The sequence below is a fragment of the Phyllobates terribilis genome, unplaced genomic scaffold, assembly GCF_046119375.1.
Source record: "Phyllobates terribilis strain yellow unplaced genomic scaffold, ASM4611937v1 Scaffold_1__5_contigs__length_1240528914, whole genome shotgun sequence".
In the NCBI taxonomy this organism is placed as follows: domain Eukaryota; kingdom Metazoa; phylum Chordata; class Amphibia; order Anura; family Dendrobatidae; genus Phyllobates; species Phyllobates terribilis.
In genome coordinates this window covers 581015364-581042290 of record NW_027362761.1, presented here as the reverse complement: position 1 = coordinate 581042290, position 26927 = coordinate 581015364, and the positions used below count along the sequence as shown (strand labels likewise).

The 26927-nt window shown below is 46.5% G+C and overlaps 1 protein-coding gene across 1 annotated transcript in view; it reads left to right on the top strand.

Moving 5' to 3' along the window:
• SLC45A2 (solute carrier family 45 member 2) overlaps positions 1–25874 on the top strand; it is a 141730-nt gene extending 115856 nt beyond the window's left edge. Inside the window, exon 7 of the mRNA XM_073681493.1 lies at positions 25566–25874. Coding sequence (XP_073537594.1) covers positions 25566–25790 — 225 coding nt within the window. The 3' untranslated portion in view covers positions 25791–25874. The remainder of the gene's footprint in view (positions 1–25565) is intronic.
• The last annotated feature ends 1053 nt before the right edge of the window (positions 25875–26927 follow it).

The window sequence follows — 26927 nt, the reverse complement described above, 5'->3', positions numbered from 1 at the left end:
CATTTCAAAACTTTGATCTTCTTCTGGTGAAGCCATTCTTTTGCTGATTTGGAGGTCGCTTAGGGTTGTTGTAGTGCTGTAAGGTGAAATTCCTCTTCATTTTCAACTTTTTAGCAGAGGCCTAAAGGTTTTGTTGCAAAATGTACCAATACTTGAAACTGTTCATAATTCCCTCCACCGTGACTATAACCCCAGTTACAGCTGCTGAAAAACATCCCCAAAGCACAATGCTGCCTCCAAGATGCTTAACTGTAGGTATGAGGTTCTTTTGGTGATGCGCCAAACATAGCTTTAGGAATTATGACCAAATACTAGGTAATGTCACTGTCATGCCAAATTTAAGCCACTTCATGATGACATCTTCACAGTCCATGCTACATCTAATGACTTGAAATTATTTTTGTACACTTCTCCTGATAACTTTTATCAATGAGGTCCCTTTGCTGTGTTGTAAGTTGTTTATAGCTTATGCTGTAAAATGCAACTTAGAAAATGTTTGGTGAACTCCACAAGAACATATTAACTTTATGTGGGGTTAATCAGAGTCCCTTTAAATGTTAGCATCCATGTAGTGACTATTATGTAGCATGAATGTAAATGTGATTGATTTATTCTGAAACAACCACATCACCTATTGATGTGTTCACACTTATACAACCACATAATTTCAGGTTCATTTTTATTTCCTCATTTAAAATGATTTCAGGTTATTTCTCAATGAATTTGTACAGATTATGGGGGACAGTGAAGGTGGAAAATTCTGAAATTATTCTTCTTTTTATATATTTTTTTTTATCACCTGACAAAAACCTGACATTTTATCATGACTGTGTAGACTTTTTATTTCAGCTATAGGGCTGAACATCACCATATCCTAAAGGCTACTGAGAAAAATGGATAATTTGTAAAAAAAAAAACAAGTTAAGCTCCATTTACAGATTGAGAACATTAAAGAAGTATTCCAGGAAAAAATTACCTATCCATTAACTTTCTACGGGGCTGCTGGAGATGACAATTTTTTTCCAGCACACTTACTTATTGCCTGAATTAGGATCCTTGCTGCTATAATCACAGGTCTTTATTATCTAACTGGTGCTTTCTCCAGATGGACAAACCACTTGTATTTACCTCCCAGGGTAAAGGCCCTGTCACACTAAGCAATGCAGCAGCGATCCCGACAACGATACGACCTGTCAGGGATCGTTGCTGCGTCGCTAATACATCGCTGGTGAGCTGTCAAACAGGCAGGCTCACCAGCGATCAGGGGAGCAACGATATCGTGGAAAGAATCGTTCCACGATGTCCTGCTCCCGGTTACCAGCCTGCTGCTGAAGCAGGAGCAGGCTCGTAACCATGATAAACATCGGGTTACTAAGGAGGAAGAAACTCAAGGCGGGGCAGGGGCAAGACTGCAAAATAGGAGGACATCTAGGAACAGGTCCCTTCCTGAGTGTCATCCGTTTCTGCAGACTTATCCTTGACCCTCCCTGGTTGTCCTTTTCTGAGTCCGTCTTCCCCTTGTCCCTCTCTAGGGGTCCTCCTCTGTTTCTTTTTTATTATCTCTTCCCTGGGACTTTTCTTGTCTTTGTCCTTCCTTGGTCCTTCGTGGTCCTTCTCTGCAGCTTTTCTGATGTCATCCTCCTCTATAGATTCTTTTGGTTTCTCTCTGGGTGTCTTCCTCCTCCTGTAGTTTTTGTTCCTCCCTAGCTGTCCTCCTCCTATGCAGATTCTTTTTGTACTTCTCTGGGTGTCCTCGTCCCTGTCTTCTTCTTGTCCCTTCCTGGTAATCCTCCTCCTCTGCACACTTATCCTTGAACCTCCCTAGTTGTCCTTTTCTGAGTCAGCCTTCTCCTTGTCCCTCACTAGGGGTCCTCCTCTTCTGTTTCTTTCCCTTATCCCTTCCCTGGAAATACTCTTCTTTTGCAAAGAAGAACACCCAGGAGGAACCAAAGGAAGACTGCAGAGAAGGTGAATAGGACATGGTGAAAAAGCACCACATTGTTTTAATTTAGATACATGAGCATAGATGTGGTCTGGTTACTTGGCAGAGTCTACCTGACTACCTGTGCTCCCCTGAGATGTGAATCCAGTACTGAGCTCCGAGAATGGCTCTATGTGCTTCCCTCTATGGTGAACATATAGAAGAATGGACTAATATACAGATATAAGAATTCATACACAGATGGTTTGGAAATGACCTTTCACAAATCTTTCTTCCTTCCATCCTTGACACTCTGCAGCCTTTGAACTTGGTGTTTTCCTGCTAATACTAAGATTAATCGGTTTCTCTAAGACAGACGATCAATGCAACTTCATCTAGACAGCATGGCTGCCAGGTAGCTCACTGTTCAGTCAGGGGAAATAGGTCATGTTTTCGCTTCCAGCCTATAAAGCTTTTATAATGTCTTTTTCTTCCCAGAACTCACATGTGGCGTTTGGACATAATGGTGAAATTTACTGTGTTTAATCTAAAGAAATAGGTGCCAGACTCATTGTGTAGTACATAAAACTGCGAGAATATTCTCGTTCAGTTAATCGCTATTGCTAGAAGCCCCAAAGAGCTAATAGAAAATGTTGATGTTGGAGATTTATCTAAAAAGCGTCACAATGCCTTGCAAAATCACACAGATTTTTGGCCATATCCGGTCTTTCTTTATCGCATTTTTTGGGGAGAAGTGGGAATACTGCTATATATTTTGGCAGTGCTTGGTATTCCAGATCAGTACCATTTGCCTGATTTTTCAGTGGGCTGTAGCACCAGGCACTGTCAGTATCAAAAGTCTTTACTCAGACACTCAGTAGAGAGCCATGACTCCCACAATCGACTCCTTTTCAGTGGTGCTGAGAATCTGTCTCCAACCAATTTGATGTTGATGGCCAACCCAATCTTCTACAACTCCAAGGAACCTAATGTAATTTTTCTTAAAAAGGTTAACTGGAATTTAAACATGGATGGTCCATATTTGGTGGAGCAATGGTCACTGTTTCAGAGTCTAACTGAGATGGATATGGATCACTTGTTACATCGGCACATTGGCTTGTCTTTATAGACAGCCATTCCTGAAACTTTTGTTTTGTCACATTAAGTCAAATTTAGAGGTGTTGTTCAGTTGGAACAAATTATCAATTATTTTTAGGATAGGTACGAACTTATAGATTGGTGAGAGTCTGTCTGTTGGGTGCTCACCAGAACAGGGCTCTTTTATCCCCATTAGATTGGAGCTGCAGTGGGCATGGTTGACCACAACTCCACTTATTACCTATGGTGCTGCTGGAGAAATCAGAGTACAGTGATCTGGCAGTTCAGCATGTGCACTAATGCTTCACTCTTATGGGTATAAAAGTGCCCCGTTCTGGTGAGCTGAGAAGGTCCCAGCCTTTGTACCCCCACCGATCTAGAAGTTGTCACCTACCTTATGAATGGTGGATAACTTGCTCCAATTGAACAACCTCTTTTAGTTAACAAGACAGATTTCAGCACCTGAGAGGTGTGTATATGTAAAGAATGTAGGAAGCGACATCTTTGTGCTAATCTTAAGGATCAGAATCCTACTGATTAAACATTGATGAATTCCCCTAGGACAGAGCATAATTAAGTCCCCGAGAACCCATTTTGATCATGGCTTTAGCTGCTTCCTCTAGCTTTTGACCAGTGAGATTTCAGTATTATGTGCAGAGCTTTTAAAAAACTGCAGGTAAAGCAGGAAGTCTGTGAGAATCAGCTTCAACCAATAGCTACAGAGTAGGAAGTGACATCACAGAAAGTGGCAGCCATTTTGTTATAACCTGTAGTTTAGGGACATAGTACACAGAGCTTCTTGTAAACTTGCATTTCAGGGAGCAGAGTGGAAGAATTTTGGCCCTACGATATTATGAGGTCACTGGTGGATCCACAATTGGAGTTTCACTTTTATATGTTTTAAAAATATGATATATTAGTGAATCTGGAAGCACTTTAATAAGTGGCATGTCTCTTGGGCTTTGAAGGTTTCCATGGGGAAATCTCATTCTACATCACTGACCCATTGGGTTTCCATGAGCGTGTCTCAAACTTTATCAAATATGGAGTGAATTGAACAGGAGCAGGAAGGGCATGGACATCAACCTCATCCATCTAGTGATCAAAAGGTTTGCAGCACATGGATTAGGTTTGTTGTTAGCCAGTTTGTTTCAGTGGTACGTTAGAAAACGTAAAGGTAGAAATGCTTAATATTAGCTTAATCTAATTATTACACCTCAAACTATTGAATATATCAATGTATGCTCTACTGTATGTTCTCCTGCTCTCCAAAATTTTGGATATAATTTGGGGGCCACAATGCACAATATTGGTGACCCCTATGAAATTCTAGCATCGAACTAAGATCAAACCAGTTCATAAAAAAATAGATTGCTTCATGATGATAAAGAATTTTTTTTTAAGAAAACATAGTACAAACAGGGCTGGAGAAGTGCTTGAACCACTCGACCTGGTATTAGCTGAGAACCCAAGTCTTCTAACTTGAAAACAAAATAAGTGCCTCGTGCACACAACCTTCCATATCCTTTTGAATCACAATGCAATAAGCAAAGTACATCGGGTATCTTATTAAGGGCTTACTTTCATCTATTTGCTAACACATCACTGAGACATATCAGAAGAAAGATTGTGTGAGCCTTCCCATCATGTTGGCCGCTTCTTAGTGTTATTCTTATCTCCTACATGAAAGGCAGAGATGGGAATAACTACTTATAAGTTGCAACCACCAGACACGGGGTTTCGAAAATTGTTAAGCTAAAATGAATGGTAGTTGACCAACATCATAGCTCACATTACTGTGGTGTTTCGATAACTTTAATTCATTTCTACCTTTGAGTGATTCACAAAAAATGTATTTCAGCTGCACTCGGCTGTTTTTGTGTCTGCATCCCTGGTGGTCTGGACCTATAAGCCGATGCCTCCATCGAGTCAGGAAAGACAGAGTTCTCTTTTTAAGGTCCTGTTTTGTTTTTAAAATGTTTATATGTTCTTACAAAATTAGGTAGAGGATTGTGGTGTGTTTTCCTCAACACCAAGTATCACCTGCTTTCTTCCCCTTAATGATAATAATTTTTATTTCTATAGCTCCAACATAATCCGCAGCACTTTGCAATTCAGAGGGTACTTGTACAAACAATATAAGACATTACAGGTTAACATATAATTCAGTCCATACCATGCGGAGTGAGGGTCCTGCTCGCTAGCTTACAATCTATGAGGAAATAGGGGTAATACAAAAGGTAAAAATTAGGACATGGATGGTCCAGCCATCAGTATAATAAATAGGGGCATTCAAATAACAGTGCATGAACGGGTCACTAGCCAGTTTGTGTACAAGTACAGGTACAAAGTGCTACTGAGTACGTGGAAGAGCAAACAAAGAATAGTTGCTTAGATTAGTAAATTGGTGATAGAAATGTGTTTTTAGCTCGCGCTTAAATCTGTGGATACTGGGAATTAACTGGATTCTCCGGGATACCGCATTCCAGAAAACTGGTGCAGCACAAGAGAAAAGGCAGAAAAAGTCAGCTCACCCATACGAAGATCTGCTGCACGGAGACTTGTATTGTGGCAAGAGATTAACAGGAGCAAAACCGAAAATCCAGCATCAGATATTTCTGTTTAAAAGCGATAAATTCATTATACAAAGGACAGTCGTCTGAAATGCATTTGCACACCTTTTTAAAGATTTTTTGGAGGTGTAGTTGCGACTTTTTCTTATATATATATATTTTTTTTGTATGATAAAGTTATGAATTTTAACAGAAGAATCTGATGCTGGATTTTCACTTTTGCTTCAGCACAAGAGAAGTCCTGGAGATGAGTGAGGGGTTCAGATTATAGAAGATGTTAGTATTTGTTCATTAATGGAAAGAAGAGGATGAGTAGGGTGGTAGACAGAGATGAGGGAAAAGCTGTAGGATGGTGCAGAATTGTGGAGAACTTTGTGTGTAAGAGTGATAAGTTTATATTGTACTCTGGAGTGGATGGGCGACCAGTGCAATTACTGGCACAGTGTAGAGGCAGCAGTGTAGCGGCTGGACAGAAACCTGATCCTGGCGCTGCACAAACAATAGCAAGCACAATACTTTTGGTACATTTCTTCTGTGGCACACAAAGGCTCTCTTCTTATGTGTAACACACACTGCATATCTTTGGTATAGGTTGGTATTATATATGGCTGTCAGAGTACTTCACAGGCTTCCTCGCAGTGTTCTTACTTTCTTTATCCTCCACTGCAATGGGTGCCACGTATGCCCTACTGGTCAGAACACAAATTCTCTAAACCTCCAGAACCAGCTAACACGCTGCCCTGTAGCCCACTCCTTCTAGCTGCCTAGGGGAATTATGCCTCCTTCAGCTCTGCTATTGACGCGCCCCCTGGGCCATCTTCAAGGGATACCCGGAGCCGGATCTGTATGGGGGTAGTAGTCCTTGTGGCGGTGACCCGGTCCGTGCCCAGGGTGTCAAACTAAGTGGCAGTCTATGGCAGTAGATGTTAATTTGATGTGTCGACTACGCCACCCGTTGAGTGCGGCTTTGAAGCCGCCGCTGCAGAGCAGTCCACTGAGGCCGGTGGTATATGTGCAGCAGTGATGGTATAACCCCCAACGGGAGGGGTATGGCCTCAGGGCAGCAGGTGTGGATGATGGGGGTTGTGATGGTGCAGTAAGGAGAGGCAGAGTCAGGAGATGCAGTTTCAGGGTTTTTACTCACTGATGTTGCTTTAGTCACTCTGGCCTTGAGTGACCACCCGAGCCGTGCTGCGTCCACCAGGTCCTGGACTCGGCCAACCCCCAGGCAATTCCGTAGCGTGGTCCTGAGCTCCTTTCTGACTCTCCCTTCCTCTGGCCGTTCCCACCAGGGATCCACTTTTGGCCGGCTCCCTCGGGTCTCTTGGTGGTCAAGCCTCCTCTGGGCTCCCTGACCCTATACTTGGTGTGCCTTTCTAGTGGATTTGGTGAGGGTCATGGCAGATCCTGACCACGACCTCCGGTTCCTGGCTAAGGTTTGTTTTGGCCTCTGCCAGCTTGGGATCCGGTACCCTTGTCCGCCAACCCCTCACCCTTCTGTCCTTATTCTGGGATCTTGGGGTTCCTTCTGTCTTTCTCTGGGTCCTTCTGACTCCTCTCTCTGCAGGCCTTGCTCTGGAGCTGGGCCCAGCCGGAGCCACAGCTCCCTGTCAGCCCTCCTGGCTGAGCTCCTCTGCTCTTCTCCTCCTGCCTGAACTCACCCTGATCTAAGATGGTGCCCACCTTTTATACTCCCTCTATGTGTGAGCCCAGGTGACCAGCACCCAATGAGCTCCTAGCTTTACCCAGACTGCTCCCCCTATCTGCCCCTACACTACTGGGATGTTCCACCCCCTCCCACTCCAGCCAGGGACAGACGCTGTCGTACCTGCACATATACTGGTGGGAGTACCGTAGTTCTGTCCCCCGGAAATGGGATGTATGTAGTGCATGCAGCCTACTAGCTCAGTTCCACACTCCATCCTTACCCGGGAGTGGAATACCACACCTCTGGCTTGAGGTGTAATACCCCTGTAGCAGCCGAATCCTCAGGGTGCTACACTATGGCTGTACCCACTGCCAATGAAAGGGAACATGGTATTACTCCTTTAATCTCTGCACTCCAACCATGTAAGAAATCAGTTGCTGATGAACTTGTTCTTGAACTTGCTAACCTTAGATCTTTTGTGGCTGAACACACTTGTGGCCTATAATCTGACAGCACAATATAACCCGTTCTTCTTCTTCAGTAGTTTCTCTGCAACTCCTCACAAACAGGAAATAAGTGCCTACATGCCCACTTATCTCCTCCCAACCTGGGCTGACTCTAAACAGTTAACCCTGTCACCTCTAAAATAACAGGAAACTGCAGCCACATGAGAATAAGTCACATTAAACAGCAGGACCATACACCTGTGGTGTATTTATATATATATAATATATATATATATATATATATATATATATATATATTTATATTAGTACCTGGGTGTACAGTACTTATCTGTGTATATATTATAATGTGTGTATGTATGTTTGCATATATGTATGTGTGACTCGCCCCCTGGGCCTGTGCTGGGAACCCGGAGCCGGGCCTGTTGTAGGATGCTGGGGGTTGCAGTCTCCGTGTGGCGGTGACCCGGTCCGTAGCTCAGGGTGGTCAAACCAGTGGCAGTCTATTGGTATTGTAATTGTCCGACTATGCCACCCGTGGATTGCGGTCAGTGGGGACCGCCGCTGCGCTGCAGACCGCTGAGGCTGATGTTATATGCGCAGCCAAGAATGGGATGACTCCCCACGGGAGAAGTATTGCCTCAGGGCAGCTAGAGTGAATGATGGTAGTGATGGTGGGAGCGTCCCAGTACTAATGGTGCTGGTGCGGCGATGAAACACAGAGACGTGTGGTTGCAGTTCAGGGTCTTTACTGATGTTATAAGGCAGACCCTCCCGGGAGTACTGGCTAGTATAAGGGGCCTGGTCAGTCTGTGAGCAAGCAGGATCTCCCCTGGCCAGGCGGAGTTGTAGGCCTCCCCGTCTATCTGCACTCTTCCTGGCTACCTTGCTGTAAGCGGTTACAAGTAGCCCACGTCCCTGAGTATACCGTGTGGTGCTCACCCGTATGGCTGGTGACTTGGGGCCTTCTGTTAGCCTCCGCTCCAGGATGGCGGCGCTGGTCCCTTCTTTGTGACTGAGCCTCCGGGCTTCTATGGCCAGAGGACCTGGAATCCCCTGCCGGCTGGTTTCTGCTGCTGGGTGTATATCAGTCCCCACAGCCTCGGACTCCGGTGTCCGGTTACTAAGTTGCTCTCCCAGGGCGAGCTATATCTCTGCTTCCAGCCCCTGGTCTTCTGCTCCTACAGAGCTCCTAGTTCTTGCTTTCCCTGTGTCTGCTGTCCTCTAGACCAGACTGCATCTCTGTCTGGGACTTCACTCCCTAATCCCGCCCCAGACCCAGTTTATAAGGGCAGATTCCTCCCCTCCCAGGTCTGGGTGGGCCGTGTTGCATGCTTAGGGCTCCTGACCAGAGAAACCTCCCACTTGCTCTCAGACATAATATTTCTATTACTGTGGCAACCAGACCCCTGGGGTGCCACATTCCCCCCTAGTAAACTTTAGTACTCCGGGACTAAACACATTTTTAAAGAAACATAAATACAAGGTATAACAATAACAAGACAACATATTTACAAGAAACTTTAGTCTGTAGAGGTCACGGCGTGTCCGTAACCGGGTGTCCATATCACCCAAGGTGAAGTTTGTGAAACAAGGGGGTGTCCATGTCACCCAAGGTGAAACTTTAAGCGAAGTAGGGGACCTGTCCAAAGCAAACCCCTTGCGTTGGCCTTGGGCGTGGCTGCAAGGCTGGAGCTAACTACTTTAGGCCGCAAGGAGGCCACGCCAGACAGGTTTTCTCTTCCGCGGCCGTCTTCGCAAGAGGCACCAAGGTGCAACTATCTACAAAACTGTTCCGGTTATCCAGCGTCCATAACCTGTTAGTCCAAAGAACCCTGCAGGGTAACTGAGAAACATAATTAATAACAGGCAACAAACATAAACCATAAACAGTTAACAGATAAATTCACAGTGCATTAGTTTAGATTCTCCAGCGAGCGGGCATCTGACCTCTAGTGACTCTAGTGGACCTACGAAGCTCACTAACTGGTTCTGCACTACAGGGTGTAGGGGAGGTTGTAGGTAAGCTGGGCAGCTGTCTGCGCACTCTTTGGCTCACTAGGGGCACGGCAGGCTCACTACTAGCAGAGGGTTGATTCTCCTGGACTGCTGGTGTGGACTCTTCTGCCTCTTGGGCCGGCTGCTCTTCCAGCTCTACCGGTTCCTCTGTAGGCACTTGCGGGGCTGGCTGGAGAAAGGTGAGGACGGGTACCACGACAGCGCCGTTTACTTGTGTCCAAGACAGGGGGAAGTCTCCGAGTACGGTACTGATCATTTCTTCCCTTTCCTCTGCGGGTTGAGGGTTTTCTTGATCTTCTTCAGGGCTTTGCAGCTGCTCAGGACACTTCTTCAGGTAGTCTCTGGAGACAATGGCTGTGGTTTCTCCTCCATCCTTACTGATTACACAGATTTTTGGGTGCTCATGGCTTGAGGGCAGTACGGTGTACGGGTCCTTCTCCCACTGGTCTTCCAACTTGTGGAGCCGCCTCTTCCTCTTCAAGACCTGCTCTCCAGGTACCAGGGGAACAGCGGGAGCATACTGGTTATAAGCCTTCTCTTGCCTTTCTCTAGCTTGAGACAGACTTCGCTCGACGCTCTCCTGTACTTTCCGATACTGCTGCTGCAGTTCTGTATCCCAGTCTGCCTCTGGCGAGGTGTCCTCCCATATCCAGGTCAATAGGCAGCTTACCAGGTCTTGCTCTCATTAGGTAAGCCGGGGTACAGTTGGTGGAACCTACAGGGATGTGGTTATACAGGTCCACCAGATCGGGCAGTTTCTCAGGCCACAGACTGCGTTCTTCCAGGGGCAATGTTTTTAGCAGATCTATCACCACCTGGTTCATCTTCTCGCAGAGTTCATTGGTTTGAGGGTGATAGGGTGTTGTTCTTATCTTCTTGCAGCCATACAGGTTGCAGAACTCCTGGAAGACCTCCGCTTCGAAGGCTGGTCCTTGGTCTGTCAACACTTGGTCCGGGTACCCGTGTGAACGGCAGAAGTGCCGCTGGAAGGCTCTAGCTGCTCTTTGAGCTGTTAAGTCCTTGACCGGGACCACCACCAGGAACCGGGAGTAATGATCTACGATTGTGAGGGCGTAGACATACCCAGATCTGCTTGGAGCCAGTTTCACATGGTCCAGGGCTACCAGTTCCAGTGGCTGTCTGGTGATGATGGGCTGCAGGGGAGTCTTCTGGCTGGCACGGTCTTTTCTTCTCAGGTGGCATGGGCCACAGTCTCTGCACCACCTCTCGATGGCTCCTCTCATGCCTACCCAGTAGAACCGTTCACGCAACAAGAACTCCAGCTTCTTCCATCCAAAATGCCCTGCTCCGTTGTGGTATGCCTCCAGAACCATAGCCGCGTCTCGTCTTGGGACCACCACCTGCCAGGTCAACTCATGTGTTCGAGAGTTAACCATTCTCCGGCACAGCTTCTCCCTGTAGAGGAACAGCTTACTTTTCTCCTTCCACAGTTGCTTGGTCTCCTCCGGAGCGTCTGGGTCAAGACGGGCATCGGCCTGCGTCAGCATTTCCTTCACCAAACGGACTGCGGGATCACTGTCTTGCGTTTCCGCCCAGTTGTAGTGGGGCAAGGGATTGAACGTCACGGAGCACCTGTCCTTCACACGGTGGGAATACAGGGTAATCCCATGACGGTGGAACGCAGGGAGCTCGACTTCTTCCAGATCTTCTTGATCTTCCCCTACGTCCGGTAAGTTCGGCATTCTAGACAGGGCATCCGCGTTGGCATTTCAGCGTCCCGCCCGGTATTTGATGGTGAATTCAAAGTTGGACAGGCGGGCCATCCATCTCTGCTCCAGAGTACCGAGCCTTGCAGTGTCCAGGTGTGTCAACGGGTTGCTATCCGTGTACATGGTGAACTTGGAAGAGGCAAGGTAATGCTTGAAACGTTCGGTCACTGCCCACACCACTGCCAGGAACTCTAGCTTGAATGAGCGATAATTCTCAGGGTTTCTCTCCGTGGGCCGTAGCTTTCGGCTGGCGTAAGCGATTACCCGTTCTTTCCCCTGCTGGATCTGGGACAGTACGGCTCCTAGCCCGATGTTGCTTGCGTCTGTGTGGAGGATAAAGGGCTGGCTGTAATCAGGGTATGCCAGGATTTCATCCCCCGTGAGGGCCATCTTCAGCTGACAGAAGGACTCCTCTTCCAGCTTTTCCCACCTGAAGGGCGGCTTCTGGTTTTTGGCTTTCCAAGATTGACCTATCAGGAGGTCTTGCATAGGGGCTGCCATTTTGGTGAAACCGGGAATGAATTTTCGGTAGTAGCCTACCAACCCGAGGAACTGACGCACTTCCTTTATGCTGGAGGGTCTTGGCCAGTCCTTAATCACGGTGATCTTATCGGGGTCGGGAGCCACTCCGTCAGCACTCACCACGTGTCCCAGGTATTGCACGTTTGGTTTCAGGAGGTGACACTTGGAGGGTTTCACCTTTAGGCCGTAGTTTGCCAGAGCTTCAAACACTTCTGCCAGGTGTTTCAGGTGGTCCTCGTAGGTCTTGGAATAAACGATGACATCGTCCAGGTATAACAGGACCGTCTCTAAATTCCGGTGTCCCAGACAGCATTCCATCAACCGTTGGAAGGTTCCTGGTGCGTTGCAGAGCCCGAACGGCATACAGTTAAATTCGCTGAGTCCCATTGGGGTGGTGAATGCGGTCTTCTCCTGGTCCGCCTCTGCTACAGGAACCTGTCAGTACCCGCTAGTGAGATCCAAAGTAGAGAAGAAGTTAGCAGATTTTAATGCAGCTAAGGACTCTTCTATCCTTGGTAACGGGTACGCATCTTTGTGTGTGATACGGTTGACCTTCCTGTAGTCTACACACATTCTTATGGTGTTGTCTTTCTTTTTCACTAAGACTAGTGGAGCCGGCCAGGGGCTACAGCTGTCCCTGATTACCCCAGCCTCCTTCATGTCTCTTAGCATCCCCTTGGCGTGTTGATAGTGTGCAGGGGGTACGGGTCGGTATCTCTCCTTTATGGGAGGATGGTCTCCCATGGGGATGTGATGTTCTACCCCCTTTACTCGCCCGAAGTCTAGCGGGTGTTTACTAAACACTCTCTCGTACTCTTGAACCACCCGATAGACTCCCTGTTTTTGGTGTGAGGGAGTGGAGTCAGTACCCAAATGCAGTTGCTGACACCAGTCCTCCATTGGTTTCTTAGAGCCGTTACCTTCCTCTGGTTGAGATGGAGGCAAGGGTTCTACTGCCTGTACGGAGTTCTGGTTGATGGTGAACAATTTGGCTAACGTGGCATACCGGGGCAGGTATACTTCTCTCTCTCCGATATTTATGATGCGGACGGGCACCCTCCCATGGCGTACATCGACCACCCCCCGTGCTGTCAAAATGGTGGGCCTACTGTCCGAGTAGACTAGTTCTACCATTGCTTGGTAGTCTCTACCTCTTAGACCAATAGCTGCCCGGCACCAAATCATCATTTCACTTTTCGGGGGCATGGCAATAGGGAACGGGTCACACATCCTCACGCTACCAATCTCACCACCAGATAGTTCCATCTGTTGCCGCTTCATCAGTGCCCGGATCTCTTTTTGGAGCACACGCTGCTGGCCGGAACTCGCCAGTTCCTGGCAACCTGCTGTAAAATGAGAATCACCTCTGCAAGACAATTTTCAATCACATTAGTTCCCAAGGTTATTCTAGGGTGACTCTCATGACGGTCTATGTCCACTATAATCAGTCCTTGTGCCGCCAGTTCGACTTTACCGATCTTAATGGTCACCTCCTTGAATCCCACCTGCGGCACGGGCTGACCATTGCTGGCGATGATACTCAGGACGTCATCTGGGTAGCGGGTTATGTCCGAGTTATTACAGTACTGCTTAAAGAGCACGTACGGGATGGTGGTCACCTGTGACCCAGTGTCTAGTAGGGCACTCATAGGAATGCCATCCAGTACCACAGGCAAGATTGGACGTCCCCTTATGTATTTATCACGCCAGTTTGATGGGCCTGATGATCTTATGCCTGGGGGTTGGCCCTCTACCCCAGGTTGTGCCCGTTTAAATGATAGTACCTTGCCATATGTCCGGGTTGATTGCAGCGGCGGCAGATGGGTCGTCCGTCCTCGTTGTATCTGTCGCTGGGTCTTCCTCTGGCCGGTGGGGTCCTCCTCAGTCGGCGCCACGGGACGTCCTCCGGTCCGGATGCCAGCTGGATCTTTCCTGGAGAAGAGACCTGTAGAGACTGCACAGTTCTGGTTAGCTCGGCAACGCTCTTAGTCAGCTCTTGGATCTGATGGTGCAGGTCTGTAGCCGGGTTGTTGTTCAAAGCCTGCGCATCAACTCCCACAGGCCCTGCAGACAAGGGCGCCGCGTCCTGGTGATAAGTGATAGCAGGGCGCCTGTGGGTCACAGCGCCACCTGGTGCCGGTTCTCGGAGCACCCGGATGGCTCTGTCCTTGAACTGTGCAAAGTCCAGGTCAGGGTCCTGTAAGGCCATTGCCCGCAACTGGGTTCGGTGGGCATTGCACAGTAGACCCTCAATAAATTGTTCGGTCAACAGCTTGTCTTCATTTCCCACGCTGTCAGGGTCTGCCTGCTTAATGGCTCTCAGGGCCTCTTGTAGGTTTAGAGCATAGTCTCTTATATTTTCATGTGCCCGCTGTTTGCACCCGTAAAATCAGAGCTTTATTTCGGCTGAGGTGCGGGTGTCAAATGTGTCTTTCAGCCAGGCTAGTATTTCTCTGACAGTTCTCTTCCTCCTAGGTGGCAAGGACTTTACCTCCCTTTGGGCTGCCCCGATTAACTGGGCCACCAGGATGCTTACTTTTTGCTCCTCCGTGAGGGGGTATACCTGGAAGAGGCTATCCAGTCTTTCCCTAAAGTCACTTAGGGTATGTGACTCCCCTGAGTACTGGGGTAGCCAGGTTGCCCCCGGGATATAGGGCATGGTGAAAGGCATGACCGCAGCAGCGGTTGCGCTGGCGGCCGGTGTGGCGGTGGAGCTCCCCTCGGTGTCCGACATCCTCCTTCCCCCCTAGTGGACCGTGGCCTACCTTGCGATGCTCTTCTTCCATAGGCCGCGGCTCCGCAGTCGATCGTCGGGGTCGAGGACCTGCCGTCGCGCTCTGATGACGTCAGCATCGCTCTTCCTCCCTTCCAGGACCTTGCGCAGCGTCGGTGCGTGGGGCGGAGCTTCGGGTCTCGCGCGCTTTCGGCGTCCACGCCCCTCTTCTTCCTGCTCGGCGTCCTAAAGATGGCGTCCGATGGCGGGAAGCAGCTGCGGATGGCGGGAAGACGGCAGAAGATGGCGGGAAACGGTCCAAGATGGCGTCTGATGGCGGGAATCGGCTCCGGATGGCGGGAAACGACTCCGGACGGCGGGAAACTTCGCCACAGGTAAGTTACAAAAGTCTTTTTCAGGCACGCAGTACCCGGTGGTTGCGGGCACGAAATCCTGCCGACTACGCCAAAGTTGACTCACCCCCTGGGCCTGTGCTGGGAACCCGGAACCGGGCCTGTTGTAGGATGCTGGGGGTTGTAGTCTCCGTGTGGCGGTGACCCGGTCCGTAGTTCAGGGTGGTCAAACCAGTGGCAGTCTATTGGTATTGTAATTGTCCGACTACGCCACCCGAGGATTGCGGTCAGTGGGGACCGCCGCTGCTCTGCAGACCACTGAGGCTGATGTTATATGCGCAGCCAAGAATGGGATGACTCCCCACGGTAGAAGTATTGCCTCAGGGCAGCTAGAGTGAATGATGGTAGTGATGGTGGGAGCGTCCCAGTACTAATGGTGCTGGTGCGGCGATGAAACACAGAGACGTGTGGCTGCAGTTCAGGGTCTTTACTGATGTTATAAGGCAGACCCTCCCGGGAGTACTGGCTAGTATAAGGGGCCTGGTCAGTCTGTGAGCAAGCAGGATCTCCCCTGCCCAGGCGGAGTTGTAGGCCTCCCCGTCTATCTGCACTCTTCCTGGCTACCTTGCTGTAAGCGGTTACAAGTAGCCCACATCCCTGAGTATACTTTGTGGTGCTCACCCGTATGGCTGGTGACTTGGGGCCTTCTGTTAGCCTCCGCTCCTGGATGGCGGCGCTGGTTCCTTCTTTGTGACTGAGCCTCCGGGCTTCTATGGCCAGAGGACCTGGAATCCCCTGCCGGCTGGTTTCTGCTGCTGGGTGTATATCAGTCCCCACAGCCTCGGACTCCGGTGTCCGGTTACTAAGTTGCTCTCCCAGGGCGAGCTATATCTCTGCTTCCAGCCCCTGATCTTCTGCTCCTGCTCCTACAGAGCTCCTAGTTCTTGCTTTCCCTGTGTCTGCTGTCCTCCAGACCAGACTGCATCTCTGTCTGGGACTTCACGCCCTAATCCCGCCCCAGACCCAGTTTATAAGGGCAGATTCCTCCCCTCCCAGGTCTGGGTGGGCCGTGTTGCATGCTTAGGGCTCCTGACCAGAGAAACCTCCCACTTGCTCTCAGACATAATATTTCTATTACTGTGGCAACCAGACCCCTGGGGTCACATGTGCGTATGTGTATATATATATATATGTGTGTGTGTATACACATTATACACACACAGATAACTACTGTACATTCAGATACAAATATATATATACAGTACAGACCAAAAGTTTGGACACACCTCATTTAAAGATTTTTCTGTATTTTCATGACTCTGAAAATTGTACATTCACACTGAAGGCATCAAAACTATGAATTAACACATGTGGAATTATATACTTAAAAAAGTGTGAAATACAGAAAAATCTTTAAATGAGAACTTGTGTCCAAACTTTTGGTCTGTACTGTATGTGTGTGTGTATGTATGTGTATATATATATATATATATATATATATATAATGTGTGTACTGTGGTTATCTTTGTGTGAATACACAGATAACTAGAGATGAGCGTTGTTCAACTCGAACTGTTCGCCATTCTCAAATTCGAGCTGTTTTGGGCGGTGTTCGAGTCGTTCGACGAACTTGAACTATTTGCAAAAAATTCGAGGTTATGTTCGATAACTGTTCGTGCACCAAAAGCGTAACAGGATATTTTCACAGTAATACTGTTAATTAGTGATGACCGAGCATGCTCGCCACTGCTCGGTACTCGCCCGAGCTTGGGTCCCCGTTCTGCATATCTGGCGCTATTTAGAGCACCAATCATGGACGGATTGTCTGCTACTCACTGTAATGTCACAGCCATGGTGGTTGTGACATTACAGTGTTTCCCAAATCGATGGGAACAGTGCTCACAGTGAAACATGGAAAGCCAGCAATTCAGTAGCGGCGTACACCGGTACCCGACAATTTATAACAGAAAGAATAGAGCATCACACATAGATTAGATAGATAGAAACATGTCAGTCACATATATAATAAGTACAGTGACTGTTGGGTACTTTACTTGTCATTTAGTGTTAAAGGATTTATTAAAAAAAAACATTGGCGTGGGGTTCCCCGTAATTTTAGTCTCTAGCAGAGGTTAAGCAGATTGCTGAGGCAGCCTGGGAAGGGGGTAATACCCACGGAGCTTCCCAGGCTACTAATATCAGCCCCCAGCTTAATACCTAGCCTTTACTAGCTATTAAAATGGGGGACCCCCCAAAAAAATGACGTGGGGTCCCCCTATTTTAATAGCTAGCAAAGGCTAGGCAGACAGCTAGGGGCTGATATTAATTGCCCAGGAAGGGTGCCATGAATATTGGCCCCCTCCCAGGCTAGAAACAGCAGCCGTCAGCCGCCCCAGAAATGGCGCATCCAATGGCAGTGGGGTAATAGGGCTGGGGTTGATGTCAGCTTATAATACCAGCTGACATCAAGCCCAGGTTATTAATGGAGAGGCGTCTATAAGACACCCCCATTACTAACCCCATAGTGAAAGTTAAAAAAAACACAAACACCCAGAATAAAGTCCTTTAATTGAAATAAAGACACAATTCTTTAATGTTCTAAATTAAACTCTACTTACCGTCACGCCCATTCCAGCTGAAGCCAATGTCTTCTGCAATAAAAGTAAACCAACCTCATCCATACCTTTCCATGGTTCCCAGGACAGCTTCAGCTCTGCTACATTGACATGACAGGCTGGATCGCTGCAGAACGCTGCCATCCAGCTCGCCATGCCGCAGACACTGAGAAGCTCCTCAGTGAAGCTCCTCAGTGTCTGGCTGTGACGGCATCCAGATGAGCCGAGTTCATGTCCAATGAACTTGGCTCACCTCATGCACGTCACTGACAGCGTGAGAGAATTCTCCTGCACATGCGGTGCCGGCAAATAAAGTCACCGCTTGAGCAGGAGAATTTTCCCACGCTGGGACGGCATTGAGATGGCAGGCTGGATGGTAGCAGAACACTGCCATCCAGCTTGTCATCCTTCAGAGACATTGCCTGCGATACTACTACGTCTTGTAAGGAAAGTGATCTGAATGGAACCGCCATTCTACCTAAAGATATTTCTTTTTTTAATTTTCTTGTCATGACGTCTGGGTGTTGGTAGGCTGATTTTAGATATTTACTCCAGCCTTTCTTGATTTTAGAAGGGCATGACTTGCCTATATCTGTGTCTCCTCCTCCTTTTACTCCTCCACCTCTTTTCTTTTTGCATGACTATATGTACTTGTCACTTTTCCATGTGTTAGTTGTGTCTTCTGAGCAGTTTGTCAGCTTTTGGACACCTTTGAAGGTTTTTGTTTGCCTGCCATTGGTTTTAACAGTGTTTGATGGTGTTTGACGAACCGTTCGATGAACATGCCGGTGTTCGACGAACCAAACCGAACCCGAACACTACGGGGGTGGCTCAACACTACAGATAACCACAGTACACCAGTGCACAGAGATACAAATAAACACTGCACAGGTACATACAGTACACATACTTACATATGATGTCCCTCTGGCAGGTGCATTTCTCCATGCTGGTGGTCGTCTGTCCTCCAGAAGCACTACAGGCCAGATCTGCAGCTGTCAGCCAGTCCTGTCTCCTCACTACCTCTGATAGCTGCAGGGAGCAGTCTCCGAGCAGTCAGTGAGTCTGACACTTCTCCTCCTTCCTCCTGAGAAGTTCTAAGCTGTCTGACCCATATTAACATTGGCCATCACATCAATTTCCTCTCCCTTCTGTAGCCACTTACCACCCCTGCACTGAGGGGGCTTTATTGGGGAACTGAGCCATTCAGGCAGCATTCACACTGCAGCTACTGCTAGTGAATGGGCCAGTGCAGAGATTTTTCAATAACGCCCCCTCAGTACAGAGGGTGGAGGTAGCTGCAGGGGGTGCTGGGGGGATTGGTGTAATAGCTCATGCAAACATTGATCAGGCAGTTCATTTGTCAGAACTGCTGGGAAGGAAGAAGAGTTGTCAGATGCACTGACTGCTCCGATTCCAGCAGCAGTCAGAGGCAGTGAAGAGGCAGGAGACAGGAGTGGCTGAGAACAGCAGCCATACTCTGCCAGGCCTGCTTCCTCCTGCCTGTGCCTGAACTGAGAGGCCGGCGGCTTTTCCAGGAATCCCGAGCTCCTGCATTATAGAGCAGCAGCAATTAAGAGGAGAGAATGGGGCCCTGCTGACATATTTTGCAGAGTTCAGGCCCCTGCAAACGACTCAGTTACGGGTCCCCTTCCGCTACTCTTATTGCAGATGCTGCCGCTGGCTTTATGTGAGAACCAGACATTGCAGCTGCTGATCGGACCCTCTCTCCTTTGGGGCCCCTGTGCAGCTGCATCGGCGGTATGTCCGCCCCTGGACTTCTCCACCTTTTACAATGGTAAAGTTAACCAAATCTGCTGAGGTTCTGTCCAATATGGGCAGTGTATAGAATAACTAAAACAGTAGTACAGTTCTATAAGGAGGGTAGAGTAGGAATTCTCCACACACCCCTCACATATCATTAGAGACTTTTAGTAAGGGCATTTATCTGAGAGTAGATTAGACGATAGTGGAGGGTAGTGGACCAAGCGTTCCAGAAGTTTAGAGATAAAGGAGAGATTAGGTACAGGTCTGTAGTTGGCCGTGCAGTTCTGGTTGAGGAATGTTTTTTTTTTTGTTTTTTTTTTTTTTTAGTAATGGATTTCTGACGGCGTGTTTGAAAGAGGAGGAACAAATACCATAAGAAACTGAGAATTAAAATATTTTAGTTATGTGGGCAGTAACAGCCGGGGGAGGAGGTGAGAAGGAATAGGGTCACTGGTGCACATAGTAGGGTGAGAAGATGCAAGGAGCCCCGAAACTTCTTCTTTGATCAGTTCAAAGAGGGAAAGTGCACTTAGTGAAGTGCGGTAGGGAAGAGGAGCCATGGTATTGGGGGGTTGGGAGACTATTTACTGTCGTATATGATCAATTTTTTCTATGAAATAATTGGCCAGATCGTCAGTGCTGAGATTGGTGATCGGGGTGTATACTTTAGGACTGAGGAAGGACTGAAAGGTGTCAGATAGTCATTTAGGATTGTTGGATAGGGAGGTGAGGAGGGTGGTGCAGTCGCTTGTTTGAAGAGGTGAAGAGCAGAGTTGTATGTTTCTTCAGCCAAGGGGGGTATCAGCCAAATTTTCAGCCAAAAGGGATTTTCTCCACAGACGTTCGGCGCAACTGGAGCACCACTGGAGAAAACGTGTTTGCAGCGTGTGCCAGGGATGCCACCATCCGTGCAAATGTGCTGTGTGTGTAAGAGGTGCATCTTCACCCAGGGCACTTTCCGGTGTTTCATTATAATGTTTCAGAGCTGAATGAGGACATGAGGAGGAGAAGATGGGGGACCAATGATGAATGTAAATTCTTTATAAGTTGCTGGATATTGATGGCACATACAGTGTCTTGAAAAAGTAGTTATATATATTTGGTTTTGTGCTATTAATTATTACGTTTATGTCCCCTTCTTTGAGAAATTTTAGTGCTTAGATTTTTGTAGACCTCAGTCCAGAGCCTCTCATCTAGCCAAATCCGTTCTCATACTTTGCACTCACGAGGGGCAATACCCCCGAAACACAGTGTCCTCAAATTGAGATTCTGATTTGCCTTTTTTTCCTAAGTCATATACAAGGCTAAAGGGTCAATAATGACTTGTAGGATGGCTGCTTCCAATAGGTGGCGCTAGAGTCCAAGTCCTCTTCCTCTCTGAAGAGACAATTTGCATATTCAATTTTTGTAGTAGTCATTTACAGTGTTCCTGGGAAATGGATAATGGAACTTGCTCAAATCACAAAACCCTTTTTCAGCATTCCCTGTGGAGGTACGTGGGAGGTTTTATCCTAAAGTATCATAGTGTGTCTAGATTTTCTAAGCGATATCTAATATTAATGGAGTTGTCTTTTAAATGGTAAAATTGCAAAGTGCTTATAAAAAATTAGCAACTTTGCAATTTACCTCTTATTAAAATCCTTATGATTCTCCAGAATGGAGAGATTTTTAATCTTATAGTGTATAGCTCATTGCTAACGTTACCTGCCCCCCTGCAGTCTCGGAGCAGCTGGCTGTTTAGGCAGGGAGCGTGTGCCACTAGCACAGTTTGAGGCCCCCCAGAGTGTCGTTTCCCCACATACAATATGATGCCCTACAGTCTTCAAAACAGCATGGTGCACCCAAAGTGGCCCAACACAGAATGATGCCCTCACTGTCCTCCCACAAAACAGTATGATGCCCCCACAGACCCTCCATACATAGTATGATGCTTTCATACCCCCCCATACACGCAGCTTGATACCTCTTACAATCCCCCATACAGTATCATTCCCCCCCAGATGTATCAGACTTCCTGTCCCATCTCTGCTTGCTACTCCCTCCTGGGTTACTGAATTGGCCACATACAAGGCTCTACTTAGATGAAACAGTGGAGCAAGGAATTGTTGGCTGCTTGTGTGGTACCCCACGGCCCAGGGGGCGCGTCACTTTCTCCATCAATACATTCTACTGTGTCTGTGTTCTGTGGACACAAATGCAATTTAAGTTGGGACATATCCCCAACCTCCTAGGACAGTAGTACAGCTCCCGAAATTCAGATCTGTCCCTCTGGATCTGGGACAGTTGAAAGGCATACAAGCTACAGAATCAAAACTTTCCGCTAGCAGCCTAAGAAAGCGATCAGTTCAGAACATCAATGTGACTATGCAGAGCGTTAATCTTCAGGAGCGCACCAACCCTGAGAACCAGCAAGTCATCAGCCAGGACAAGGTCACCTGTTTAGAATCAATTAATTAACTCCATTCAACTCTGCCAAGGATCACAGGTCCCTTCCTTTTTACAGAGCCAAGTCCAAGAGGTGTTTTAACCTCTACTATCAGACAACTCTGGAGCCACTCAGCTGCCTTTTTACACCAGGTGCACCCACTGGATTGGAGGATTGGAACGACAAGTCGCGCCCAGCTTTTCGAGTCGTTCATAAAACCAGGACCCAAAATCCAGGCCAATTAAGAAAAAAACAAAAAAAAAAAACCACCTCTCAGCTCTATACGTGCTAGAGCCAGCTTCTCCGGGTTTCACATCACTGAGGCTTGGCACCTCAGTGACACACATACTCCATTTAGGACCTGTCTACCTGCTTTCTTACAACTTGTATAAAAAAATTGTTTTGTGTCACCATTTTTTGAGACCCCGTAAGTATTTCTCTGTCAGTGGAGTTGTATGAATGCCTGCTTTTTTGCAAGGTAACAGAACATATCTATTTATACTATTTTGGAGTATATTTAACATTTAGATACATTTTTATTACATTTTTTGGGGGAAGGCAACAATGGATATACCAGTGTTTTTTTGATTTTTTTTTTTCTCCTCTTTATGCTTTTTACTTCTATGGGTTAACTTAATATTTTGATAGATCTGACTTTTGTAGACACCAAACTATTTCTTTTAGTTTGTATCAAAAAGAAGAAGAGAAGAAGGTGGGGATTAAAACTTTTTTTTTAACTTATTTTTTTTTTATATTCTTAACTTTTATTTGTGTTTACTATAGTTTTAGCCCCCCCACCCCCAGGCAACTTAATCCTTTGATCATTTAACTGTCTATACTACTGTATATACTGCAATACAATTGTATTGCTTTATGTAGTAGAAATCTTCTATGAAGCAAAGCCTGTGGCTGGACTTCATGGGAGTATGAAGATGGTGGCAACAGGGGGCCTTCAGTAAGAACAGTCGCTACACTTGATCGCGCCACTTAAATTTAGCTCCTTTTAGAAGGGGGGTGCTGATTGTATAACACAGCTGTCATCTGCGTTATGAAGTTCTGTCTCAGCCCCTGATCTATATACTCGCACCTGACATAGGACATGCATGTACGTCACAGTTAAGGAGATGGTTAATTTGTGCTTGGCCATTGGGGCATCCCAAGCCACGGCTTTCCAATAGGTTTCCGCTGGATCCGGGAGGGTCTACAACTTCTCTGGGAGTTTTGCAGGACTCCCCTTTTGTCACGACTTTCCAGAAAGTAACCAAATAATGGATTGGATGACGTGAAGCTCATGGGTCCAAATGCAAAATTTGCTACAAGCCCTTCATCTACCAGCTGTCATTTATAATATTGGGACCCACCAGGGCCTGGGTGTAAGTTCTACCCTCACACCCCCTAATAACTACACCCCTGACAATTGCATTTTGAGCTCTTTTTTTAATGATATTTTTACACAAATGTATTTTCTGGAAACCAATGTAGAAGCTGATGGAACAAAAGGAGGATGTGATTATGGTCGTCTATGTCCTAATGTGTTCAGTCACTTTAATCATATCCATCAATATCTACATACAGGTTTATATCGCCATGTTACAATACGCGGCTTCATGATGTACATACAGCCGACCTCATTTACGGCCTCTCCGCACTCCACCCTATTATTACCACTCTCCATTTGCACATTTCTTGCAAATAGGTCTTTCATTTAAGCGGCGGCGATTTCCATCCACAATGACGAGCTGAAGTCACTTATTTTTTTATTCCTGTATCTGGAGCGTTGTAGCTTTTTAAATGAGATCTGGAAATGGATATTAGTGGCAGAACACAAAACGAATACAGTTATTATACTCACCGAGCTGGAATATATTAGGATATTTTTTTCTTTATTCCTTTACGAGGCATCTCCCTCCCTAATATCCTGCGATATAGAAAATGTGGTGGGTTTTTTTTTGCTTTTTTTTCCCTCCTTGGATAAAGAATGTGAGAAATTAATCCATTACTGCAAATGCAATCGAACATGTTAAGTGGCTAAATGTTTTATTAATGTCTTGTTGTAGGGCATTAAATATGGCTTCCCGGAGGGAAATAGGATCTTAATCCACCCATTCGATATGGGGATTTGGACAAACTTTTCTCAGGGCGCTTAGTACAAACTCTTTAATGTGTTATCAGCTATTTACAGGACTCTCACCCCTATCCTGAAAATGGGGCTCTGCAGTGTCCCCATGAATGGATCCATTGTCAAATATGAGGACCACTAGCGCTGTGCTTCCAGCCCCATAGATGATGAATCGAGCGAGGTGCTCAAACACTAATCTGTTGAGACTGGCTACACTCTCCGGATCAATGGGGGGGTCCCAGCGATCATCCAGTTAACTTCTATCCTGTGGTTTGGTAATTACTTGCTAATTTAGAAGGAGGATTTCTCCACATTATTGACTAGAAAACTGAAATAACAACCAATGCCAGGCAGCTGCTGCCAAGCATATCAGATTAAAGGATGCATTAAAATATTCAGCCAGTGGTACAAGGTCAAGTGTGACTGCCCCAGCCTCAATAAATGCAAGAATACCCGTCTCAGTATGGCACATATGGTGGTGATCGTGGCAGCTAATTCTCTTTTGTGAGGTAGTTTTGCACATAGGTGTTGCACTTTATTTTGCCTTCTAGTCTAAGTAGATGCAAATGTTTATGCATATGGAAATCCTTGAATTAAAAAAAACACTTCCCTTCCAGAATCAATAGTTTGCAAATTATACCGGACAATTGGCCATAACATCAAAAGTATAGCCAAGTGGTGGACAGTAATTAGATAACAATTTTTTCAGTTAGTGATTTCAATACTATAACATGCTTGAATGGTTTGTACACATGGTAATTTCAAACCTAATCCCAGTGGGTGGGAAGATCTAGTAGCTACAGCAAAATATACAGCTGACAATAATACGTCAAGGAAGGATAACAATAACCAACCTGTGAGAAAGTAGCCTGACTGAAGTTGCCCCGCACCCCGACGCACGTTGAATCCTGCATCCTCATACACGCCCCCTGAGGTAGTAGGGTGAAACTCACGTCAGTCAGGCTACTTTCTCACAGGTTGGTTATTGTTATTCTTACTTGATGTACTATTATGAACTGTATATTATTCTGTAGCTACAAGATCTTCCCACCCACTGGGATTAGGTTTGAAATTACCATGTCTACAAACCATCCAAGCATGTTCTAGTATTGAAATCACTAACTGAAAAAATTGTTTTCTAAATACTGTTTGTGCTATGTACCACTTAGGTATACTTTTGATGTTCTTATAGCTATATGGCCAATTGTCCGGAATAATTTTCAAACTATTGACTGTGCCTTGTACCATTAGGCTATAATCTAATAGATTAATATAAGGATTGTTGGTCATACCTTCAGTAATGATAATCTAGGGCTGGCTCGGCTTCAATTGACATAAGAATGCACTTCCCATCGAGTCCTTGGAGCCTTTGACTATCAGTGTTGAGCATTGAAGATTCACAAGAACTAGAGGAACGCAGTTTGCACACTACTGGCCAAGAACATCATGCACCTAATAAGAAATACATTTGTACGTTGCAGAGGGTCTCGATTTGTCATACACGGTAATGCCTTGTTCTATCATGGATGACACGACTTTTCCTGTGGTTCGGTGACTCGCACATAATAATCCTGATTTCCTGCTGTTTGATCTTTCAGGATGAAGCGCAGCTGGATGGAAAGATGAGCAAAGTTCACAGAGGAAAAGGAATAGACTGTGCGGCTCTTACCTGCATGGTGCAGCTGGCTCAGATCATTGTCGGCGGTGGTCTCGGATTCTTGGTCAGTCTCGCTGGGAGTGTGGTGGTTGTCGTCATTTCTGCCTCTGTCGCGTCACTGATTGGCTGCTGCTTTGTCGCATTGTTTGTCAGATATGTTGAGTAAACCCTGATCTCTACTTTGCTGCTATTTGTAATAAAAAATAAAATAACGTAATATAAAAGTTTTTGTAAAATAAAAAATTAAAAATGGACAAAGTTTTATTTTGTTTTGCATTTGAATGTCCAGATTTTGGGTCCTCATTGATGGGACAGAGTTACCCCCACTTGGTTTTTAGTATCCTCATACAGGGCAAAGGAGTTATTTTGGCCCCTTAGGTGCCTAGTTTCAGCTACAACCACTGTACTGTATATTTATGTCTCTGATTGTTTCCCATGTTGCTTTTGTTGGCCAATTCTGAAAGAAATCAGGTTTTTTAACTGGTTAGTGTAACTGTCTGATGTTTTTCATCGTGCAATCTAGGCGGTGAGACCACAACCATCTTCTAGAATATATCAAGGACAGCACATTGCAGCTTTGGCTCCCGATGGCTTTTTCTGGACAGGGATCCAAAGACTGAAGTGTAAGACTATGGATCACCTTTAGTACTCCAAAAATAAGGCGTGGGGAAGCTGGAGCTATAAGCTGATACCCTTGTACTCTCTTATATAATCAGGCACAAAAAAATGTAAATGTAAAATGTGAGCAAATGTATAGCATGTGGATGCAGCTCTGGCACCTCATAAAGCGTCCTGTGTACATGAGGAATCACTCTTTTGCTGGTTATTATTTGACTTGCATCCTGCATTTTCACAAGTTTTCTCTCTGTGAGCTCTGGCTCTATTTGTAAGTTGTCTGTGAGCTAGTGAGTGGAGACTAGCTGCTATGTTATCTCCCATTCACAACACTCACAGGCATGACGGATTCCGGCTCTTCAGTCTCTCTGTAGCACATATTCAGAAGAAGCAGCAACATAAAGGAAAATGAACAGCCGTACTGAGCAGAGTTGCTGTGAACTCAGAATTGAAGGTGAAAGATACTGTTACTGTCTCGGGTCTGGGCTCTGCTACCTTCATTCTTGACCACTGAACTCTTTTGTACCGGGCTTTGCAAGTGGCCCAGCGTGCTCTTATGTGATTGACTTCCTAAGCCTGTATAAGGCCCACCAAGACACGCGCCTGTGCCTTGGTATTAAGACTCTTAGTTTCCTATGTGCTGTCTGCCTGCGGTCTCCAGTGTTTCTAGTACCTGCTCTATACCTGC